We start from the raw sequence: 22,154 nt of genomic DNA, 5'->3' as shown, positions 1-22,154 counted from the left end.
AACAAAACCCAGATGTAGCTACCAGGCTGCCTCACACGTAGGTCCCTAGCAACTGTCACTTCATTTTTTTTTAAATGATTTGCAACTGTCTGACTAGTAATATTCTGACTTGATATACTCATGACATTGCCGGTGCAAGTCAGATTATTGGAGACACTCAGATTGATTGTGCTAGTTGTAGTTATGCAGTCATATCTCAAGTGAGGATGTCAAAAATATTAATTTAATTTCGCATTGGAGTAGTTTCCTTTTCCTGACAAGCCTTGCAGGCTCCCGAGTGGCGCAGCATCTCAGTGCTAGTGGCGTCACTACAGACCCTGGTTCGATTCCAGGCTATATCACAACCGGCCGTAATTGGGAGTCAATTAGGGCGGCGCACAATTGGCCCAGCGTCGTTAGGGTTTGGCCAGAGTAGGCGTTGTAAATAAGAAACTGACTTTCCTAGTTAAATAAAGGTTAAATAAATACAAATATTCATCAATTAATCCACTTGTCAAAATAATTTATTCAGTGCCTTATTTTAACGACCATGATACATTTTCACTTTGGGTACAACATGTATGATTGACTGACTAGGGAACTGCTGAAGAGATGCACAAGTCTCCACTCTCCACATACAGTTGCTCTTCATCAGATCTTCTCTCACTGTCATTCTGCATCCACTGTCTTTTACTTCCTGTTTACTTCCTGCTTCTTATCTCACAACGTCCTGTGGGCTTCCTGGGTTCTCTTGAGCTGTGTTCAAATAGCCATACTAACATACTGTATACTACATACAGTTGAAGTCGGACGTTTACATACATTTAGGTTGGCGTCATTAAAACAAATTTTTCAACCACTCCACAAATTTCTTGTAAACAAACTAGTTTTGGCAAGTCGGTTAGGACATCTACTTTGTGCGTGACACAAGTAACTTTTTCAACAATTGTTTACAGACAGATTATTTCACTTCTAATTCACTGTATCACAATTCCAGTGGGTCAGAAGTTTACATGCACTAAGTTGACTGTGCCTTTTAACAGCTTGGAAAATTCCAGAAAATTGTCATGGCTTTAGAAGCTTCTGATAGGCTAATTGACATCATTTGTCAATTGGAGGTGTACCTGTGGATGTATTTCAAGGACTACCTTCAAACTCAGTGCCTCTTTGCTTGACACCGTGGGAAAATCAAAAGAAATCAGCCAAGACCTCAGAAAAACAATTGTAGAACACCACAAGTCTGGTTCGTCCTTGGGAGCAATTTCCAAACACCTGAACGTACCACGTTCATCTGTACAAACATTAGTACGCAAGTATAAACACCATGGGACCACGCAGCCGTCATACCGCTCAGGAAGGAGACGCGTTCGGTCTCCTAAAGATGAACGTACTTTGGTGCGAGAAGTGCAAATCAATCCCAGAACAACAGCAAAGGAAGATGCTGGAGGAAACGGGTACAAAAGTACCTATATCCACAGTAAAACGAGTCCTATATCGACATAACCTGAAAGGCCGCTCGGCAAGGAAGAAGCCACTGCTCCAAAACCGCCATAAAAATTCCAGACTACGGTTTGCAACGGCACATGGGGACTTTTTGGAGAAATGTCTTCTGGTCTGATGACACAAAAAATAGATCTGTTTGGCCATAATGTCCATCTTTATGTTTGGAGGAAAAAGGAGAGGCTTGCAAGCCGAAGAACACCATCCCAACCATGAAGCACGGGGTTGGCAGCATCATGTTGTGGGGCTGCTTTGCTGCTGGAGGGACTGGTGCGATTCACAAAATAGATGGCATTATGAGGTAGGAAAGTTATGTGCATATATTAAAGCAACATCTGAAGACATCAGTCAGGAAGTTAAAGCTTGGTCGCAAATGGGTCTTCCAAATGGACAATGACCCCAAGCATACTTCCAAAGTTGTGGCAAAATGGCTTAAGGACAACAAGTGTATGTGTGTATGTAAACGTCTGACCCACTGGGAATGTGATGAAATAAATAAAAGCTGAAATAAATCATTCTATCTTCTATTATTCTGACATTTCACATTCTTAAAATAAAGTGGTGATCCTAACTGACCTAAAACAGGGAATTTTTACTAGGATTAAATGTCAGGAATTGTGAAAAACTGAGTTTAAATGTATTTGGCTAAGGTGTATGTAAACCTCAGACTTCAACTGTACTTAATGAGTGTATACTACATACTATTAGTTAATTTTAGTATACTATAAACAAACGGTACCGTTTCAGTTGAGTGTACTATAGCTTCACCTGTCTACTGGAAGTTGATGCTGTTGCTATGCAACCTCTTGCTAGCTTGTTAGCATAACAAATGCTAAACATTTTATGATTTCGGTTGTGTTCATAAATTCAATCTGGAGTGCCAGAGTGCGCTCTGGGGGGTCATAAATACAGAGCATTGTCAGATTGTCCGTTGATAAATTCGGAGCTTTCAGAGTGCACATTGGACACTGACAGAGGAGTAGGGTTGATCCGAGCGTTCAACGGCAGTCGAGCGCCCTAGCTAACTGGGCTAGCTACTTCCAGACACAAATGAGACAGAGAACACCTCACTCTGACCATTTTACTCGCTTTAGCAGAGCTGGTTAGGCTGTTTTCATGTTATCTAGAGCGTTGTAACTGTATTTTAATTACTTATTTTTTTGCCAATGTTTACTGATACTGGCCATATTCAACGGGTGTTGAGCATTCGTAAATGCATCAGTTCTGCGCGAAAGTGCTCTGAAATCGCGTTAGATAGTCAGAATGAACAATGTCCATTGAAACGCACAACGACTAATCCACTTAGCTAAGAATGATGTGAATAATGAAGTCCGTACATGTTGGATAGTTAGATAGCAGATACTTAATAATACTGCCTGGCAAGTTTGATGTATTAGTAGCCAACTAACATTAGGTAGCTAGCTAACATATCAGTACCCACTGCTGTAATACTATGCGGTTCGTAAGGATAACGTAGCTAACAAATTGTCAGACAACATAACGTGCAAATTAACTTATTTGAAAAGTCAATACTTTATTACTTTGCTCAACATTTTCTTAAATGTTTTCATAATTAGTTAAAGCAATGAATTTGTATCCGCTTTCGTCGGAGTTCGGCTGCATATTTTCCGCCATTTTCTTCAAATCTAAAAATGTTGTGAAGCCGGGCCCTAAAAGCACAGAAAAGTGTCCACTGCATGCATACTTTGTATTTTGGCTAATTTAGTACGACATCCGGGAACTTTTGGCTTACTTCCTATATCCATACTATGACCAATAAGCATACTATATTGGCATACTGGCCACTCTTCTGTAAAGCCCAGCTCTGTGGAGTGTACGGCTTAAAGTGGTCCTATGGACAGATACTCCAATCTCCGCTGAGAAGCTTTGCAGCTCCTTCAGGGTTAACTTTGGCCTCTTTGTTGCTTCTCTGATTAATGCCCTCCTTGCCTGGTCCATGAGTTTTGGTGGGCGGCCCTCTCTTGGCAGGTTTGTTGTGGTGTCATATTCTTTCAATTTTTTTATAATGGATTTAATGGTGCTCCGTGGGATGTTCAAAGTTTTGGATATTTTTTTATAACCCAACGCTGATCTGTACTAATCCACAACTTTGTCCCTGACCTGTTTGGAGAGGTCCTTGGCCTTCATGGTGCCGTGTGCTTGGTGATGCCCCTTGCTTAGAGGTGTTGCAGACTCTGGGGCCTGTATGTATGTATATATATATATATATATATATGTATGTATATCATTTGACACTTGGATTGCACACAGGTGGACTTTATTTAACTAATTATGTGACTTCTGAAGGTAATTGGTTGCACCAGATCTTATTTAGGGGCTTCGTAGTAATGGGGGTGAATACATATGCACACACCATGTCATTTTTTAAATTTCACTTCACCAATTTGGACTATTTTGTGTGTCCAGTACATGAAATCCAAATCATTTTAAATTACAGATTGTAATGCAACAAAATAGGAAAAATGCCAAGGGGGGTGAATACTTTTGCAAGGCACTGTACCTTAAGAAGTGGTCCACTACTAGCTGGTAGTTGGCGCTTTTCAGAGTGAACAAGTCAGCTCCCAGTCTTTACCAGGGTCTCTCTCTGGAAGTTGTGATGGTATAAGTGGTTCTGTGTGGTTTGTGCGCTCTTTGATGCATGTCCTGCAATTAAGCACAAGTTTGTTCAGTTGCTGGCTGAGGCCACGCAACCACACAGCCTGTTGTGCCTTTCTCTGCACTTGACCACACCTTGATGACCCTCGTGCAGCTTGGTGAGGACATCATTTCGTAAGGCTGATGGAATGACAAGTCTCGTTCTTTTCAACAGTTGTGCACTGTGAGAAAAGCACGTTCTGCCCAGTATAGTTTCAGTGGTCCTTAGCATCCTTCCTGACACATTGTCATGACTTTTGAGCACACACTGTCTGCTATGAGTTGTTTTCTCAGATTGTGCATGTAGGAAACACTCGCTGGAAGCTGTTCCATGATGGCATCCACATAGATAGTTGTGCTCTCCATGAGCTCCTTTTCTGCAGCAGTTTTTTTGACTGGTGCATGTGACAGCGAGTCTGCAGTCCACAGACTCTTTCCAGGGACATGAGCAATCGTGTAGGAGTATCTAATAAGTCTCATTCTGAAGCGCTGGATTTGTGGGGGTGTCCAAGGGTTGGTTCCCCATAAGGCTCAGGAGAGGTTTGTGATCAGTTTCCAGCTGAAAGTGTTGACCAATGATAAAGTCTCTGAATCTTCCATATGCCCATGTCAGCCCCATTGTTTTTTTTTCTACTTAATTGCATCTCTGCTTGGTCCTTGAGAGAGACCGGGAAGCGTAGAAAGCTGGTCTCCATTCCTTGCTATTCTTCTACAGCAGCACTCCTAGTCCATATGAAGACGTATCGGCTTAAACATCTCTTTGTTTGTGTCGTACAGGGGTGTGGATGTCAGCTCCTCCTTCAGCTTTTTGAAGGCTCTGGCTTAGTTGGCCCCTCGGTACCAGTTGTTTTTCTTTGAGAGTAGGTCTCTGAGAGGTTTGTCCTTTTCAGCTGAGGGATGAACTTTCCTAGCTGGTTCACCATACCTCGGGAAACTCATCTCCTTGACAGCCTCTGTCTTTGTCGGTCGGGCTGTACTCCTTTGTCCGAGATAATGTGGCTCAGGAACTTCACATCCTGCTTTGACAGGTCACATTTGTCCATGTTCAGAGTTAAGCCCACCTTTTCCATCATCTGTAATGTGGCATGAAGTCTTGCATCATGCTCCTCATGTGTTTGGCCCCAGATTAACACGTTATCCATGTGACAGACCACACTTTCCAGCCCTTCAGTGACCTCTGTCACCATTCTGTCCAGGAAGTGTTAAGTTGCTGAAGCGATGCCGAAAAGCAGGCGGTTGAAGTAGTAACGTCCGAAAGGCGTGATGAAGGTTGTTAGCATAACTGACTCCTCCACTAGCGGGATCTGCAAGAAGCACATGTTCGCATCAAGCTTGCTGAAGATCTTCGCCCCGGCTAGTGAGCCAAGGGTCTGTTCGACAGTGGGAAGTATATTTTTCTCTAAACACTGACTCGTTGAGACAAGTGAAATCGATGCATGTCCGCACGTCTCTGTTCTTCTTGGGACAACCACCATGCCGGCGCACCAGTCCGTGGGCTCCTCCACTCTGGTGACAACCTTGAACCCTTGCCTGCTCTCTAGCTCTTTCTCGACCTTTGGCAGCAATGTCATAGGAATCCATCATGGAGTGAGTAGGGCTCTGTGCAGGATTTCAGCTTGATGGTATATAGTTGTTGTACTGTGCCAAAACCAGCTTTGGAAAGCTTTCTTTCAGTGTCTGTCAATCAGTGCTGTCAAGTCGATCAACTAGCTCAAGCGTTGTGTGATAGCTGGTCTTCCTAGTAACGCTGTGTGTAGATCTCTGATGACCTACACATCCTACAGTGTCACCTTTTCTCCCTTTTGTAGAACTACACTTGTGATGCTCTTATCTTAGCAGAGGTTTTGTTGATTTTTTTTGCAGAGGTGGTTGCTGGTTCCTGCAATAATGTGATTGAACACATTGTCTGGGATAAAAGTCACATCGGCACCAGTGTCTATTTTGAATTTCACATTTCTGTTCATCACTTGAATCATCCATGGGTCTCCTCCTGCTGTTATTGTTCCTAGGAAAATGCTATCATCCTCCTTTTGAACCTTGTTTACAGGGTCACACACTACTTCACACACGACTTCATTAGCTGCACACTGTGCAGGGCTTTTGCCACGGTTTCGACACTCTGGCTGCTATTTGTCATCAGCATTACCGTGGCTAGCTTTCTCACGCTGGAATATTTGTTTCCACTAATACTGGCTGCCTTTTTGCATAACTCAATCCACTGAGCATGCCTCTTTTGTTGTTACTATGTTACCTTGCAGGTGACTTTGCTGCATCCGTTCTGACAGACGCATGTCTGCTAATCCAACAGATAGCCTGTCTCTAATTGGCTTATCATGCAAAAGTCCAGAGTTCCAATGCTCTGCTAGGGCTGTGACAAAATAATCCACTTTCTTTTTATCCTCTCCGCAAGTTAATGCGGGCTTTCTCATCGATCATGTTCTTTTTCACAATAAAGACTGCTTGAAATCCATCTCTTACTTTGTTGTTGCTCGAGTTTGTTTAGGTTTAGACACCTCCAAAACGTCATCTGCTTCATCGCCCATACAGTACATGAGTGTTTACCTGGTTCTCCTCGGTAGATGTGTGAAGATTACTCGCCTGACAAAAGAGATCGAACCTCCTAATCCATCCATTCCTGCGGCTTAGAAAAATCAAACGGCTCCGGCGGCTGTATGCTTAATGTAGCACTTAGGCCTTCATTCGCAAGTATCTGTACCCTTCCCGCTGCACCTTCCACGAGTGACTGGCTGCTTCCTTCATCCACTGCTGCTGGTGGCTGCTCATTAGCCTCCTCGATTTTATTCCCAAAACTTTTCAACCCGGTGAGCTGAACTCTGTTGGTAAATCCACTCGTTCTTGTCCACTTCTCACACAGTGTCGCGTAATCAGACTTGAGTAAAATAACTAATAATGGTGTATCTTTATGAAGGCACATTTATTGCTTGATGTTGCGTCACATTACAAGCCACGTAAGAGAGATGCTTTCCTCATGAACCCCTACATTTCCACAGGCCCTCATTAGCATATGGCCAATAAGGATGCAATATGCTAAGACAGCACAATATCTAGGGTGGTATCATTTTGTACAACCCCTTCAATTTCGTTAGCTGGTCAGGATGAGTCCTAAATTTTCTGGCGAGCATTTTTGGGTAATGTAACAATACTAGTGGAAACAGATTGTATCAGTTAGTGGTGCACTCAAAAGCATGAGAAAGCGGGGTAGTGCCCACAACGCCACTCTTTCCCCATACTGGATCAAGTTGATCCTCCAAGGCCACAGGGGCTGTCAATAAACACTAACTCTGTCCATTTTTTTGTTCTGCATGTCTCATTGTTTCACAGTGTGTGTATGTCATACCTAACATCACTGCTATGTTAGTCATAATGTGTCTCAGTCTGTGTGCATGGGCCAGTTAGTGTGCTTCTGCCAGGTCAGGTGGGACCTGGAATATCTTCCCAACACCAGTGTTCACATGTTCCCCCCCAAAGTGAAGGGGTGTCCTGCCAAATCGGAATCAACCCCCACAGCTTCCTACTGGCTCATTGGACTACTTTCCTCTCCAAAATTCATCCAATTTTATCTCAGGTTTTCTTCTTAGCTGGTAAATGTAAGGTACATTAATCAGTAGAATAGGTCTGAATAAAGGGGACTTTCAAAACTTGCTTACCATTTACTTGGTACCATTTTAAGTTTTGCAAACGATCTCTCTCTATGGACCTATGTATACTTGATACTTCATTTTCCCTGGAATTAGTCAAAACTGAGTCACTGAACTTTTCTCCTAAAATCTTTCAGGGAAATGTAGATAATGCTCTTCTTCCATATGGAAATGACTGAAGGAGAGGAGTTTTCTATGTTGTTGGGTAGAAAGCAGATGCACTCTACCTTAGCGATACTACAGTACATATAGTACGAACAGTGTTATTTTCCCTGTTTGGGTTCCACACTTTGTCCCAAGTGACACAACTCCGGCCCGGCCAATCGCCATTACTGTCCCAAAACCCCACCCTGTGACATCACCCATTACCCCATGTCACTTTAGTTTACCCCCTTCTCCCCTCCTATCCAGAAACTCCCACCTCACCCCCCTACACACCCCCACCCCCTTCCACCTCTCCGGCATTACCTGTGTGGGAGATGATTGATAAATCAATGGACATTTTAATGGTTACTGTTTAATGGATTCATTGATTGATTTATACCCCACCTTTTGGAATCCTATAAGACCATAGTGTAAGCTAAGCTGTAGTCCCCCCTTCCCCTTCTCTTCCGTTATTTGCAGGTGACCAAAGGTTGACTGCCATACTGAATAGTGCCATTCAGTCTGGGCCCTTCCTCCCTCCAGCCGCTCCTCCCTCCTCTTCCTCCGTATTTGAGCAAGCCGCCCAACCTCCCTCCTCCTCCCTTGTCCACAGCCCATTTGTGTTTGGACAATGCCCCAGGTCCCAAGTGTCTCAGCCGCAGCCACAGCTTCCGAGTAAGTCGGTCCGTCTGTATGACAGTGTCGACGCTTGCTTGCCCAGGTGCTCCCTGGTCCCATCTTAATTCCTCCTTAGCTTATCACTCTTTTGTTTGTGATTTTCTTTACTTGCGTATTTGTTTTGCTTATTTTTGTTTTTTGGGGGGATAGGGGGGACCGAAGACAACCTAACATTGCTGTTAAGTTCTGACTGCTGCTTACAATACCTTGCCTAGTAATGTAGCTGCTTGCTTTTTGTTTATATATCAGTGTTCTTTATCCATCTTCATCCCTGATTTAAACAGAGACTCAGCGATATGACGTGATCACGAGCAGCAGTCTGCCCAGAGATATTGTCAAGAGAGTGAGGCAAAATGCTGCATTTGACGTCACCCATACAGATACTTGCATTTGCGCATTTGTACATAGGTTTGCTTCTATCTCCTGCAATTTAATAGGTGCCTGACAACAAATGTTGACGAGTGCAGACCTCTGCCTTCGTCTTTGTTTGTGTCAGGAGTCACCCTGCTCCTCTTGGTAGACGCGTATCACTGATTCTACTTTTAAACACCAGCTCTGCAGTTCCCATTCCTGCTTAGTGCTCCCATTGCAAATGTAGACTACCTTAGTGTAATTCATCATATGAATTTAGGAAGCATCATTTAGTGTACTTATTACTGTATTAGTTTACTACATGCTTTCATTCTTTACATTTCTGAATCTCAATAAAGGTCCTGGGCAGATACACTAAACTAAATGCCTTGAGAATGTGTCAATATGACTAACATTAACTCACAGCACCGGTGGTGTGTAAATCAGAGACAATCTCATGGTCAGGACAGTGGATATGCTCCCAACTATTAGGTTTCAATAAAGTATAACATGTATCAATTAGTTTCCGTTAACTCCATTTTCTCAGCCCCTGGCTCAAACTCATGTTTCCCAGCCCTAGTTCATGCATCTCTTACTACCCTCTTACTCTGTTCTCGTATAGCTGTCTGCTCTCCATATGTCTGTTGGTCTGACTCTCCATATTTTTTACACTCTCAATGGCCATCCTCCATCACTCCACCTCTCTCTTTCTTTCTCTCACTCCTTCTCTTTCTCTGTGTGGTGTGTTTCCTTACCTGTTCTCTCTACTTACCTGTACACGCTACGCTTCTTTTCTCTGTGAGGGTGTCCCTGCATTCATTCCCTGTGTTTTGCTTACCGACCACTGTTTTCCGCTGTAGATGGTTCTTCATCACGCAGCCTTGCTTCTTCTCACGAGCGTGTGCACAAAAGCAGTGTGTCCGCGGCTGGGCATGGTTCTGCACTCTCATCTCTTGCTCTCAGGCAAAAGGGTGGGTAACATACAAAATGCATGCCTCCTTCAGACTGAAATGTGGGAATCCGTTACAGAGTCCGTTAATGCTGAACAACAGGATACATATGATTATCAGGAGTAAAACACAAGTAAATAGGTAATTTGCTCTGAACTGAACACTAGTTACAATTATCAGAAGGAATAGGGGAGATGCTTATTCACATAGAGGTTAGGGGTGGGAATAATGTCCCTAGACAGGATCCATTCTAAAGACCAATAATAAACTCAGCAAAAAAAGAAACGTCCTCTCACTGTCAAGTGCGTTTATTTTCAGCAAACTTAACATGTGTAAATATTTGTATGAACATAAGATTCAACAACCGAGACATAAACTGAACAAGTTCCACAGACGTGACTAACAGAAATGTAATAATGTGTCGCTGAACAAAGGGGGGGGGTCAAAAGTAACAGTCAGTATCTGGTGTGGCCACCAGCTGCAGAAAGTACTGCAGTGCATCTCCTCCTCATGAACTGCATCAGATTTGCCAGTTCTTGCTGTGAGAAGTTAGCCCACTCTTCCACCAAGGCACCTGCAAGTTCCCGGACATTTCTGGGGGAATGGCCCTAGCCCTCACCCTCCGATCCAACAGGTCCCAGACATGCTCAATGGGATTGAGATCCGGGCTCTTCGCTGGCCATGGCAGAACACTGACATTCCTGTCTTGCAGGAAATCATGCACAGAACGAGCAGTATGGCTGGTGGCATTGTCATGCTGGAGGGTCATGTCAGGATGAGCCTGCAGGAAGGGTACCACATGAGGGAGGAGGATGTCTTCCCTGTAATGCACCGCGTTGAGATTGCCTGCAATGACAACAAGCTCAGTCCCATGATGCTGTGACCACACCCAGACCATGACGGACCCTCCACCTCCAAATCGATCCCGCTCCAGAGTACAGGCCTCGGTGTAACGCTCATTCCTTCGACGATAAATGCGAATTCGACCATCACCCCTGGTGAGACAATACTGCGACTCGTCAGTGAAGAGCACTTTTTGCCAGTCCTGTCTGGTCCAGCGACGGTGGGATTGTGCCCATAGGCGACGTTGTTGCCGGTGATGTCTGGTGAGGACCTGCCTTACAACAGGACTACAAGCTCTCAGTTCAGCCTCTCAGCCTATTGCTGGCAGTCTGAGCACTGATGGAGGATTGTGCGTTCCTTGTGTAACTCGGGCAGTTGTTTTTGCCATCCTGTACCTGTCCCGCAGATGTGATGTTCGGATGTACCGATCCTGTGCAGGTGTTGTTACACGTGGTCTGCCACTGTGAGGACGATCAGCTGTCTGTCCTGTCTCCCTGTAGCGCTGTCTTAGGCGTCTCACAGTACGGACATTGCAATTTATTGCCCTGGCCACATCTGCTGACCTCATGCTTCCTTGCAGCATGCCTAAGGTACGTTCACGCAGATGAGCAGGGACCCTGGGCATCTCTCTTTTTGTGTTTTTCAGAGTCAGTAGAAACTGCCTCTTTAGTGTCCTAAGTTTTCATAACTGTGACCTTAATTGCCTACTGTCTGTAAGCTGTTAGTGTCTTAATGACCGTTCCACAGGTGCGTGTTCATAATTTTTTGTATGTTCATTGAACAAGCATGGGAAACAGTGTATAAACCCTTTACAATGAAGATCTGTGAAGTTATTTGGATTTGTACTAATTATCTTTGCAAGACAGGGTCTTAAATGGGACGTTTCTTTTTTTGCTGAGTTTACATAACCTATTCTAGGGCACAGTGCTGGGCTGCATGGGCTTCTCATCAGTTGCACCATGATCCATTAGCTACCTCTGTCTGTGTAAGTGGCCTTCAGACATGCATAGATAGATTCATATACTTTGGGAAAGTTACTATGTCAAGGCCATTGAAGGCTCTTCTAGAATGATCTATGTCCTCTGCTCTAATGCTGTCACTTTACTAACATGTATTGGTCCACAACTTTCCACAGTCTAAGAAAGAGGTTTCTTATTGACTCAAAAATAATGATTTCATTTTTATGTTTTAACATGTAAAAAAAAATGTTAATGTCCAGACTTCTACTGTTGTTTCTCTTCTCCCCCCCCATTGTTCTTCCCTTTCATAATCCATTTTGTTTTGACCCTTAGATGTTGAGTATTGTACTCAGATGTGCTGCCTTTTACAGTAATCCTCTTAATTGTAGTATAACTGTTTCTATGTTGTGGCTGGTTACTAGGTAACTTAGGGGCGCGTCCCATGTCCCCGGCCACCAAACAACGACTGGAAAGTCGCTCTCCAAAACAGGAGGGGCGCGGCAGTCGCGCCTCGGAACAGTCCAAAAGCAAAGATCCGCCGGCCAGCGAGGCACTGATCCTGCGGTCGGACACTGCCAAGCTGCGGTCGGACTCCCATAGCCGCTCCCACTCGCCCAACCACAACACCCTGCAGGCACTGAAGGCCGACGGGCGTGATCGTAACTCCTCCGGGCTGCGCGCCGAGTCGCCTAACCCTGGCTCCCGCTCCACCTCGCCCAAACAGAAGGGCCTTTCCTCCACCTCGGGGAGGTCTAGCCCCTCCAGCACCTCCTCACCCCGCTCCTCCTCCACCCAGCACGACAAGAACTTTGCTCAGGACAAGAACCAACCAATTGACAAGAATATGCCACAAGACAAGAACCAACCAATTGACAAGAACATGCCACCAGACAAGAACCAACCCCATGACCAGAACCTCCCTCCCAATGTCAGCCCCTCCAAGGCTCGGCTGGACCCGCCCAGAGAAAGGTCCAAGTCGGACTCGTACACCCTGGACCCGGACACCCTGAGGAAGAAGAAGGTCCCTCTCACCTCGGAGCCCCTAAGGGGAAGGTCCACCTCTCCCAAACCCAAACTACCACCCAAGGACGGGAGCAGCAAAGGAGGAGATAGGAACGCGGAGAACCGCACCCCGTCGCCCCATGTGACCCAGGAGAACCTCCACAGCGAGGTGGTGGAGGTGTGTACGTCTAGTGCTCTTCTTTCCAATGATGATGAGGGAAACAACGAAAACGTGGAGGTGAGCAATGCAGAAGAGGGCTCCTCAAAGGTGCACTTCAGCATCGGCAAGGCACCCGTGAAGGAGGAGCTGGAGAGCAGCCGCTTGTCGCCCAAAGTCAGCCGCAAGACCTCCAGCCGACACGTTCGCCCCAAGAAGGACAAGTCGGGCCCACTCTTCAAGGGCGAGAGCTCGTCGAGGGTCGCCGAGCCCGCCAAGCAGGCCATGTCACCCTCAGTTGCAGAGTGTGCCCGGGCGGTCTTCGCCGCGTTCCTCTGGCACGAGGGTATCGTCCACGACGCCATGGCCTGTTCCTCGTTCCTCAAGTTCAACCCAGAGCGGACCAAGGAGCACGCGCCCATCCGCAGCTCGCTGGGTGGCCAGGGCGGCCAAGAGGAGAAGGAAAGCAAGCTGAAGAACCGCCACTCACTGGAGATATCCTCGGCCCTCAATATGTTCAACATCTCCCCGCACGGGCCAGACATCTCCAAGATGGGCAGCATCAACAAGAACAAGGTCCTGTCAATGCTCAAAGAGCCTCCGCTGCCCGAAAAGTGTGAGGATGGCAAGGGGGAGCACGTCTCCTTCGAGGTGGCCTCTCACCCTGCCATGAGGGCTAAGTCCATCCTGCCGCTCACCCTCCAGCACCTCGTTGCATTCTGGGAGGACATCTCAATGGCAACCATCAAGGCAGCCACCCAAAACATGATTTTCCCCAGCCCGGGCTCCAGCGCCATCCTGAAGAAAAAGGAGAACGAGAAGGACACTAAGAAGTCCAAGAAGGAGAAAAAGAAAAGAGATAAGGCGGAGGTGCGCCCCAGGGGGAACCTGTTTGGGGAGATGGCCCAGCTGGTCATGGGGGGACCGGAGAAGGACACCATCTGTGAGCTGTGTGGGGAGTCGCACCCCTACCCTGTCACCTACCACATGAGGCAGGCCCACCCAGGTAAGATCAACAATGTTGGGTTTGCTTTTATTCCATACTGTTAGAAATACACACACACACATAAAAGTCAGACTTTTAAGTCCTTTGAAAGGCTATATTTTGTTTATTACATTTGTGGATGAAAAACAACGCTTTAAAGCAGTACATGTCTACATACTGAGGCGGCTGGTGGCTACCCCCATTGAACCATTTGCACTGTATCTGCTAATATGGCAACACTACTCAATATGATCTTAGCATAGAGATACATGTATATTAATATGTTCTATTTAAGTTGGTGGATTTTAGCTTAATTTGTTGATTTGTTTTGGGCAGGTTGTGGTCGCTATGCGGGAGGCCAGGGATATAACAGCATTGGCCACTTCTGTGGGGGCTGGGCGGGAAACTGTGGAGACGGCGGGATCGGAGGAAGCACCTGGTACCTGGTGTGTGACCGTTGCAGGGAGAAGTACCTAAGAGAGAAGCAGACTGCAGCCAGGGAAAAGGTACTGTACCTCTCGATGCTTCAATCAATTGTTGTTTTGTACTGTATCTTTACACATTAAATTCTTCAAGTTCAAATGGAAACTTAACATGGATACTTGGATAGTTAACGGTCAGGATTTAACAACATATTATGCTCAATATACTAATTTCTCACTGTATTAGTCACAGTTCAGAGGATAACCTTTCGCAACCATGTACTTTCATAAACAGCCTTGGTAACATGCTTGTGACAGTCTTACAATATATTATAACTGCATCATAATGCATTATTCCTACAAGTAGAGGTCTGCCCGGGACTGATTTATTCATCCCGCCTGCACCCGCAGCATTTCATACCGCACCCGCCGACACCCGCTGGCTTTCTGTCCGACTCCCACCTGCTACTGCAAGAACTTGTCCCGAACCCAACCGTAGTCCCTGTTATTTTAGTCATATGTAACGATGCAGCTCACTTACCAGCCATGGTCGCAGCAGTTTTCTGCCCTATAGGACATTTCAAAATGGGCAAAAATAACCTAAGAAATAGGTTTAATCACCAGAGATTCTCACGTGGCCCATTATATTACTGGGCTATATCAGTGAATAGGCTAGATGTAGTTTAAAGAGAGCTGAGTTGGAGAGACTTGCACTTTCTTTTGAGCAATTTTTTATAGCCTACTTTATCAGAGCAGGTAGCTAACCAACCAGGCTCAATGTTAGCTAGCTAACACTAGGCTATAGCTAGCTCAGCAAATGGCTCTGAGGTATGAATAATAAGGTCATATACTTAACATTAGCTAGCGAGCCAGCCAGCTAACGTTAGCATACTTGCTAGGTAAACAATCAACCATAATCACCACTCATGACGTTACTACCCTGCATGAATCTGCAGGTAGCTAACCAACCAGGTTCAATGTTAGCTAGCTAACATTAGGCTATAGCGAGCCAAGCAATGGCCCTTTCTATCAAAATGAGGAATTCTTAATATCTGAAAATGTAGCTAGCTAGACTCTCTTACCTGTATACATCATTCATGGTTGGATGCGTCTCCTGTCGGATTCCATGGTTGCCCTTAGTTTGAAGATGTAATCCGGAGACAGGTGTTTTCTCCATCTCCTTAGCTATTATACTCTAATTCCACTGATTTCAAAACTCAGTCCTCCAAAAAGTGGAGAGCAACACTTTAATACACGATACATTAAAAAAAGCAGCGTTAGACAGGATTACCAACACATACTGACAAGCTCAAATAGACAGAAGCATGCTCATCTCTCAGCATGTCCAGCCCACTCATTATCTCAACCAATCATGGCTAGTGGGAAGGTTGCTGACTTTTTTGGAGAAAACTAGGCTCGTAATTTAACAATTTTATTCGTATTTACAGATGGCATGCAAGTTTGTTATTAAGGCACATGAAAGTTCATGTTCGAGAAGGCATTTCTTGCAAACGCATTTTGATAAAAACATTTATTTAAAAAAGTTTACGTTCAAATGGTTCTCCTGTGAAGTAGTGACCCGCGACGTTCGACTAGTTTCCTGAAACGGGTCACAAATATGATTGATCAATATTTATTTATAGGCGATGTAGTGAACTATAGCTTAATCATATTTAGGAGGTATATTTCCTTGGAAAGATAACTGCCCCGTGCTTCGACACCCATGCATAGGCAGCCTACTCTATTTCATTGAGACCACACCTATACTAGGCGCACTTGATCTCGCACACCCAACTAGGATAGGCGAGGTAGGCTACTTAACTTGAAGCAGCGAATTCTGAGTGTGTGAATAATGCGACAAAGATGTGCTTTTTAATACAATAGGTAAGCTAACCCATAAAGTGCAGAAAGATGACCGTTTCCAAATAATCTGTGGGACAACAAAAAATATTTTTATCCCAAAGTTGTCTGATCTGACCGCACACTTCCAACAGAAGCATGAAAAGGGCAGACAGCGCCGCAATGATCTCTCTAGGGACCCGCAGCCCTCTACCTACAAATATTACCACAAATTTTAACTCTACATTTTATTCATTTAGCAGAAGCTCTTATCCAGAGCGATTTACAGTAGCAATTAAGGTTAAGTGCCTTGCTAAGTAACCTTATGGTTACTGGCCCAATGCCCTTAGCTGCTAGGCTACCTGCTTTCCCCTCTAACCCACCCATGACCTCTAACCACCCTCCCTACCCATCCAGGTGAAGCAGTCGAGGAAGAAGCCCCTGCAGGTGAAGACGCCGCGGGCGCTTCCCACCATGGAGGCCCACCAGGTGATCCGTGCCAACGCCCTGTTCCTGCTGTCCTTAAGCAGTGCTGCTGAGCCCAGCCTTCTGTGCCACCACCCGCCTCGCCCGCTCCACTCCACACTGCCCAGCCTCAAGGAGGGCGTCTCGGACGAGATGCCCAACAAGATCGGCTGCCTCTACCTGCAGACGCTGGCCAGGTAAATGATGGATATCTATTGTGATGATCAAAATGAAAAGGACTGGAGAGACTGGGAGGGGAAAAATTAAAGGTGATTTCCTTATATTTGTGCTACCTAAACAGTCTCCTCCTCTTTTAGTTTTATGCCCTTTGGGACAGCATTACACTTGAAGCGCTGTGGCCACTTTAATTCAAGCGATGATGATCATACATTTTGTGTGTGTAGTATCTTACCTATATCCTGTGAACATGTTACACAGTGAAAACCATCATGGAATTCTTAACATTTATTTGCTAGGAGGTGGCATCCACATAACCTAAACACTAAATCTTTGAACTACATATGATACATGTACGTAAACATGTCTCCTCTCTTCCAGGCAACACACAGAGAACTTTGGTGGGTACACAGATGACAACCTGTTCCAGGACGAGATGAGGTACCTGCGCTCCACATCTGTCCCTGCGCCCTACATCTCAGTCACCCCCGACGCTTGCCCCAACGTGTTCGAGGAGCCCGAGAGCAACATGAAGTCCATGCCCCCCAGGTAACACACTCTTTTTGAGAGTAGAGATGAGCAGACTGTGATTATGTCTATGTGTGTGTTGTATGTGGTTGTAGCGTGTGTCATATCTGTGTGTGTGTGTGTGAAAGAGACTCGTTCCAGTGTGGTGTGAGTGTGTGTGTGTTGTATTTATGTGTCATGTATGACATAAACAGATGGTCAACATTTCTTTGTTGTATCTCTTGCAGTCTGGAGACCAGCCCAATCACAGACAGTGACTTGTCCAAGCGGACGGTGTTCCAGAGGTCCTACTCTGTGGTGGCCTCTGAGTACGACAAGCAGCATTCGGCCTCCCCGGCCAGGGACAAAGCCGTGCCCAGACGCAGAGTCCACAGTGGGGATGCAGGTGGGTAAACCTTCCCCTGAACCACTAAACCAGAGGAATGTGATCCTATTTACTAGTATAGTCCATTAAACTAAGGGTTTTGGGTGCAGACAAAAGTTATTCTACACTTCACCATTAACTCATGTACCTGGTGTTTACTACAAAATGATTATAATGATTATGGTAATGGTCATTACATGATAAAGACATTGAAGTGTAACTCTTTTTTTGGTTTTCATAGGATTATATATTTGTAAATGTCAGCAAATTACTAAGTGTTACCAATCATCATGACATTTGTAATACCGTATTTATTGTTTTATTATTTATATCATATTTATACAATTGGTGGGTCTAATCCTGAATGATGATTGGTAAAAAAACGCATTCCAGCCGGTGTCTATTCCACAACTTTCTGGTGACCTGTTGTATGAAAGTGATAATGCCCTCAAAGACTTCATCTCGGGCCCCATGCCAATATATCCTCCAAACACCAGCTTCTTGGGCATTATCACTTAATTGTAACACTGTCCTACCCTCCAGAAGTGGGTTCCTCTCTGTTGCGCCACCCGTCCCCGGAACTGTCCCGTCTCATCTCGGCCCATGGATCCCTCAGTAAGGGCGAGAGGAACTTCCAGTGGCCTGTCCTGGCCTTCGTCATCCAGCACCACGACCTGGAGGGTCTGGAGGTGGCCATGAAGCATGCCCTCCGCAAGTCTGCCTGCAGGGTCTTCGCCATGGAGGTACGTCTGTCAAAGATACTCTTAATGTACACATGATGGTGTACATTAAGTATTTCCCATAGGAAAATGTATCATGCTTACTCTAGCTGGGCATTTGCAGTTGTATAGCACAATTAAACAGTTAGCTGTGTAATGTCAAATGCTACTGTGATTAGCCTATTGGCTAACATCCTCTTTGAGGTGTTAGAAAGGACAAAAGTGTAGGCAATATCTGAGATGATAAACTGATTAAAATGTTTATTTTTCTGAAGTAGTAGTACTAGGGTTAAGATTAGGTTAAGGTTAGGTTAGTGGTTTGAAAAGCACTGTACCTTTTTCCTAAATTGTATCGCTCTCCCCTCTCTGTCCTTAATCTAATGTGATCTGGTGATTTTCAAACCAATAACTTTTGTCAACGTTATACATCGTTGGTTTTTGTTACTTTTATATGCAATAAATTAATACTTTTCAGGTTTTTGTTGTAAAATGAAAAGGACTGAGCCACCGTCTAACCCATCTCCCCCTCAGGCATTCAACTGGCTGCTGTGTAACGTGATCCAGACCACTTCGCTGCACGACATCCTGTGGCACTTTGTCGCCTCCCTCACCCCGTCACCATTTGAACCCGAGGAAGAGGAGGAGGATGAAAATAAAGCCCATGGGAACAAGGAAATTGTGATGGAGCAGGTGATGTTTGATTATTATTATTTGACCATGCTGGTCATCTATGAACATTTGAACATCTTGGCCATGTTCTGGTATAATCTCCACCCGGCACAGCCAGAAGAGGACTGGCCACCCCTCATAGCCTGGTTCCTCTCTAGGTTTCTTCCTAGGTTTTGGCCTTTCTAGGGAGTTTTTCCTAACCACCGTGCTTCTACACCTGCATTGTTTGGGGTTTTAGGCTGGGTTTCTGTACAGCACTTTGTGACATCAGCTGATGTAAGAAGGGCTTTATAAATAAATTTGATTGATTAAGAATCCAGGACATGGGGGGGGGGGGGGGGCATTGTCTCTTGCGAAACAGGTCTCTTCCAAATTAGATTATCCCAATGAGACAAACCTGGATACATAAACATTTTTATTTGATGTACAAACATTTTCTATATTCAGACAATGTCAATGTATGTCTGAAGTCATTGCATCCTTAATATGTGTGTTTTTATACACTTTTCAATTCTGTTTTCTTCGTACACACAGGAGAGGGACCTTGGAGTGTGTGAGCACCCGCTGTCTGACATTGTGATCGCCGGGGAGGCCGCCCACCCCCTCCCACACACCTTCCACCGCCTCCTCCAGACCATCTCTGACCTCATGATGTCACTTCCTAGTGGCAGCTCCCTGCAGCAGATGGCCCTCAGGTACGGTGGCCCTGTTACTCAAAGTTCACCTCCGCTTTAAACTCAAACCTGCCTTCAGCTAAATAATTTTAACCATACACTTGGAACAGAGCATATTATCTTGCATTAAGATGAAAGATATATATTTTAAACTGCTTGGAAAATTCCAGAAAATTATGTCATGGCTTTAGAAGCTTCTGAAAGGCGAATTGACATAATTTGAGTCAATTGGAGGTGTACCTGTGCTTGTATTTCAAGACCTACCTTCAAACTCAGTGCCTCTTTGCTTGACATCATGGGAAAATCAAAATAAATCAGCCAAGACCTCACAAAAAAAAAAAAAAAGACCTCCACAAGTCTGGTTCATCCTTGGGAGCAATTTCCAAATGCCTGAAGGTACCATGTTCATCTGTACAAACAATAGTACGCAAGTATAAACACCATGGGACCATGCATCCGTCATACCGCTCAGGAAGGAGACGCGTTCTGTCTCCTAGAGATGAATGTACTTTGATGCGAAGTGCAAATCAATCCCCGAACAACAGCAAAGGACCTTGTGAAGATGCTGGAGGAAACAGGTACAAAAGTATCTATATCCACAGTAAAACGAGTCGTATATCGACATAATCTGAAAGGGCTCTCAGCAAGGAAGAAGTCACTGCTCCAAAACCGCCATAAAAAAGCCAGACTATGGTTTGTAACTGCACATGGGGTCAAAGATCATACTTTTTGGAGAAAGTCCTCTGGTCTGATGAAACAAAAATATAACTGTTTGGCCATAATGACCATCGTTATGTTTGGAGGAAAAAGGGCGAGGCTTGCAAGCCGAAGATTACCATCCCAACCATGAAGTACGGGGTTGGCAACATCATGTTGTGGGGCTGCTTTGCTGCTGGAGGGACTAGTGCACTTCACAAAATAGATGGCATTATGAGGTAGGAAAGTTATGTGCATATATTGAAGCAACATCTCAAGACATCAGTCAGGAAGTTAAAGATGGGTCGCAAGTGGGTCTTCCAAATGGACAATGACCCCAAGCATACTTCCAAAGTTGTGGCAAAATGGCTTAAGGACAACAACGTCAAGGTATTGGAGTGGCCATTACAAAGCCCTGACCTCAATCCTATAGAAAATGTGTGGGCAGAACTGGAAAAGTGTGTGCGAGCAAGGAGGCCTACAAACCTGACTCAGTTACACCAGCTCTGTCAGGAGGAATTGGCCAAAATTCACCCAACTTATTGTGGGAAGCTTGTGGAAGGCTACCCGTAACGTTTGACCCAAGTTAAACAATTTAAAGGCAATACTACCAAATACTAATTGAGTGTATGTAAACTGCACTTATTGATGAATCCAGTGACTGATGTGGTGTACTCCTCAATGCCAACGGAAGATTCCCGGGAACATATTTCAGTCTGTGCTAGCAAAACAGTCCTGTAGCTATCCGGAGGATAGAGTTATGGTCAGATTTGCCAAATGGAGGGATAGGGAGAGCTACTGTGGTTCTTCCTTTAAACGTTGCAAGCTTAGACTTAGAGGTACCCAGCGTCACGACTTCATTGCGCCAGAGCACCACACGGGGGAGTTAGAGCGCTCATTACGCATTTGGGTCCCAAGGTTTTTATATGACCAATCATATCAAGTGGTTCCAGTCAAGTCCCAGTCAAAATGTTGGACACAGCTACTCATTCCAGTATTTTTCTTTATTTTTACTATTTTCTACATTGTAGAATAATCACAACTATGAAATAACACCGGTCTTCCGCGTGCCCTGCAGTCTGAAGTACAGACACATGGCCTGCTCTCCCATATGTAAGGAATTAGGCACTTTCCCATGTATTGTAGACTGCACAGTAGCCTAATAAACAAATAAACACATTTAATGATAAAAAATACTCATGTTGATTTAGTTATGGATCCATAGCGAATTTCTATGGGAATAAATATCACTGATTTACAGAAATATTGGAACAAAGTTGTCTAATGAAGGCTAACAATTTAGAATCCTCCAATCCTGTATCCTACTCCCGACCATCACGTTGTACAGCGCCATATTTTCGATTCCATCCTAATGGTTTTCGTTTTTCTCTGAATAGAAACACCATAATATTGAACAAATTTATTAAGCCAAATTTCTTCAAATCAATCCCATATACTATGTTATTATAAAAAGGTTTTAAATTCTCTGGTAATGCCAATACGGAATACTATCAAATGCTTCTCAAATATCCCCTCTGGTGGTCAAACTAGCAATAACTTGCAGTAACAGAAAAAATGTCTGACAATTAACTGACGTGCCACAGAATGCTGCAGCAGCACGCAAGGTGTGCCGCAGTATGGCGCAACTTTTAAAGGAGGAACCACTGTATGTACTCCAATTTGCGTCTCTGTGTGGAGTAAAGGTAGTCTAGTGTTTCCTTTCCTCTGCTTGCACATTT

At 44.8% G+C, this 22,154-nt stretch overlaps 1 protein-coding gene across 22 annotated transcripts in view; it reads left to right on the top strand.

Annotated features, from left to right (window-relative positions):
* LOC111973092 (E3 ubiquitin-protein ligase MYCBP2) overlaps positions 1-22,154 on the top strand; it is a 309,758-nt gene that overhangs the window by 238,107 nt on the left and 49,497 nt on the right. For 17 of the 22 annotated variants that reach the window (XM_024000406.1, XM_024000384.1, XM_024000447.1 and 14 more), the window contains 10 exons: positions 8,418-8,612; positions 9,827-9,937; positions 12,141-13,883; positions 14,199-14,368; positions 16,541-16,785; positions 17,147-17,314; positions 17,521-17,678; positions 18,201-18,400; positions 18,908-19,066; positions 19,580-19,740. In XM_024000406.1, the coding sequence (XP_023856174.1) occupies positions 8,418-8,612; positions 9,827-9,937; positions 12,141-13,883; positions 14,199-14,368; positions 16,541-16,785; positions 17,147-17,314; positions 17,521-17,678; positions 18,201-18,400; positions 18,908-19,066; positions 19,580-19,740 (3,310 nt within the window). The remainder of the gene's footprint in view (positions 1-8,417; positions 8,613-9,826; positions 9,938-12,140; positions 13,884-14,198; positions 14,369-16,540; positions 16,786-17,146; positions 17,315-17,520; positions 17,679-18,200; positions 18,401-18,907; positions 19,067-19,579; positions 19,741-22,154) is intronic. The other 5 variants (XM_070446604.1, XM_024000438.1, XM_024000303.1 and 2 more) reach the window with 4 other exon arrangements.

Source organism: Salvelinus sp. IW2-2015, linkage group LG2 (assembly GCF_002910315.2).
Source record: "Salvelinus sp. IW2-2015 linkage group LG2, ASM291031v2, whole genome shotgun sequence".
Taxonomy (NCBI): domain Eukaryota; kingdom Metazoa; phylum Chordata; class Actinopteri; order Salmoniformes; family Salmonidae; genus Salvelinus; species Salvelinus sp. IW2-2015.
Note: the sequence above shows the minus strand (reverse complement) of the source record. Positions and strands in the feature narration are given on the sequence as shown.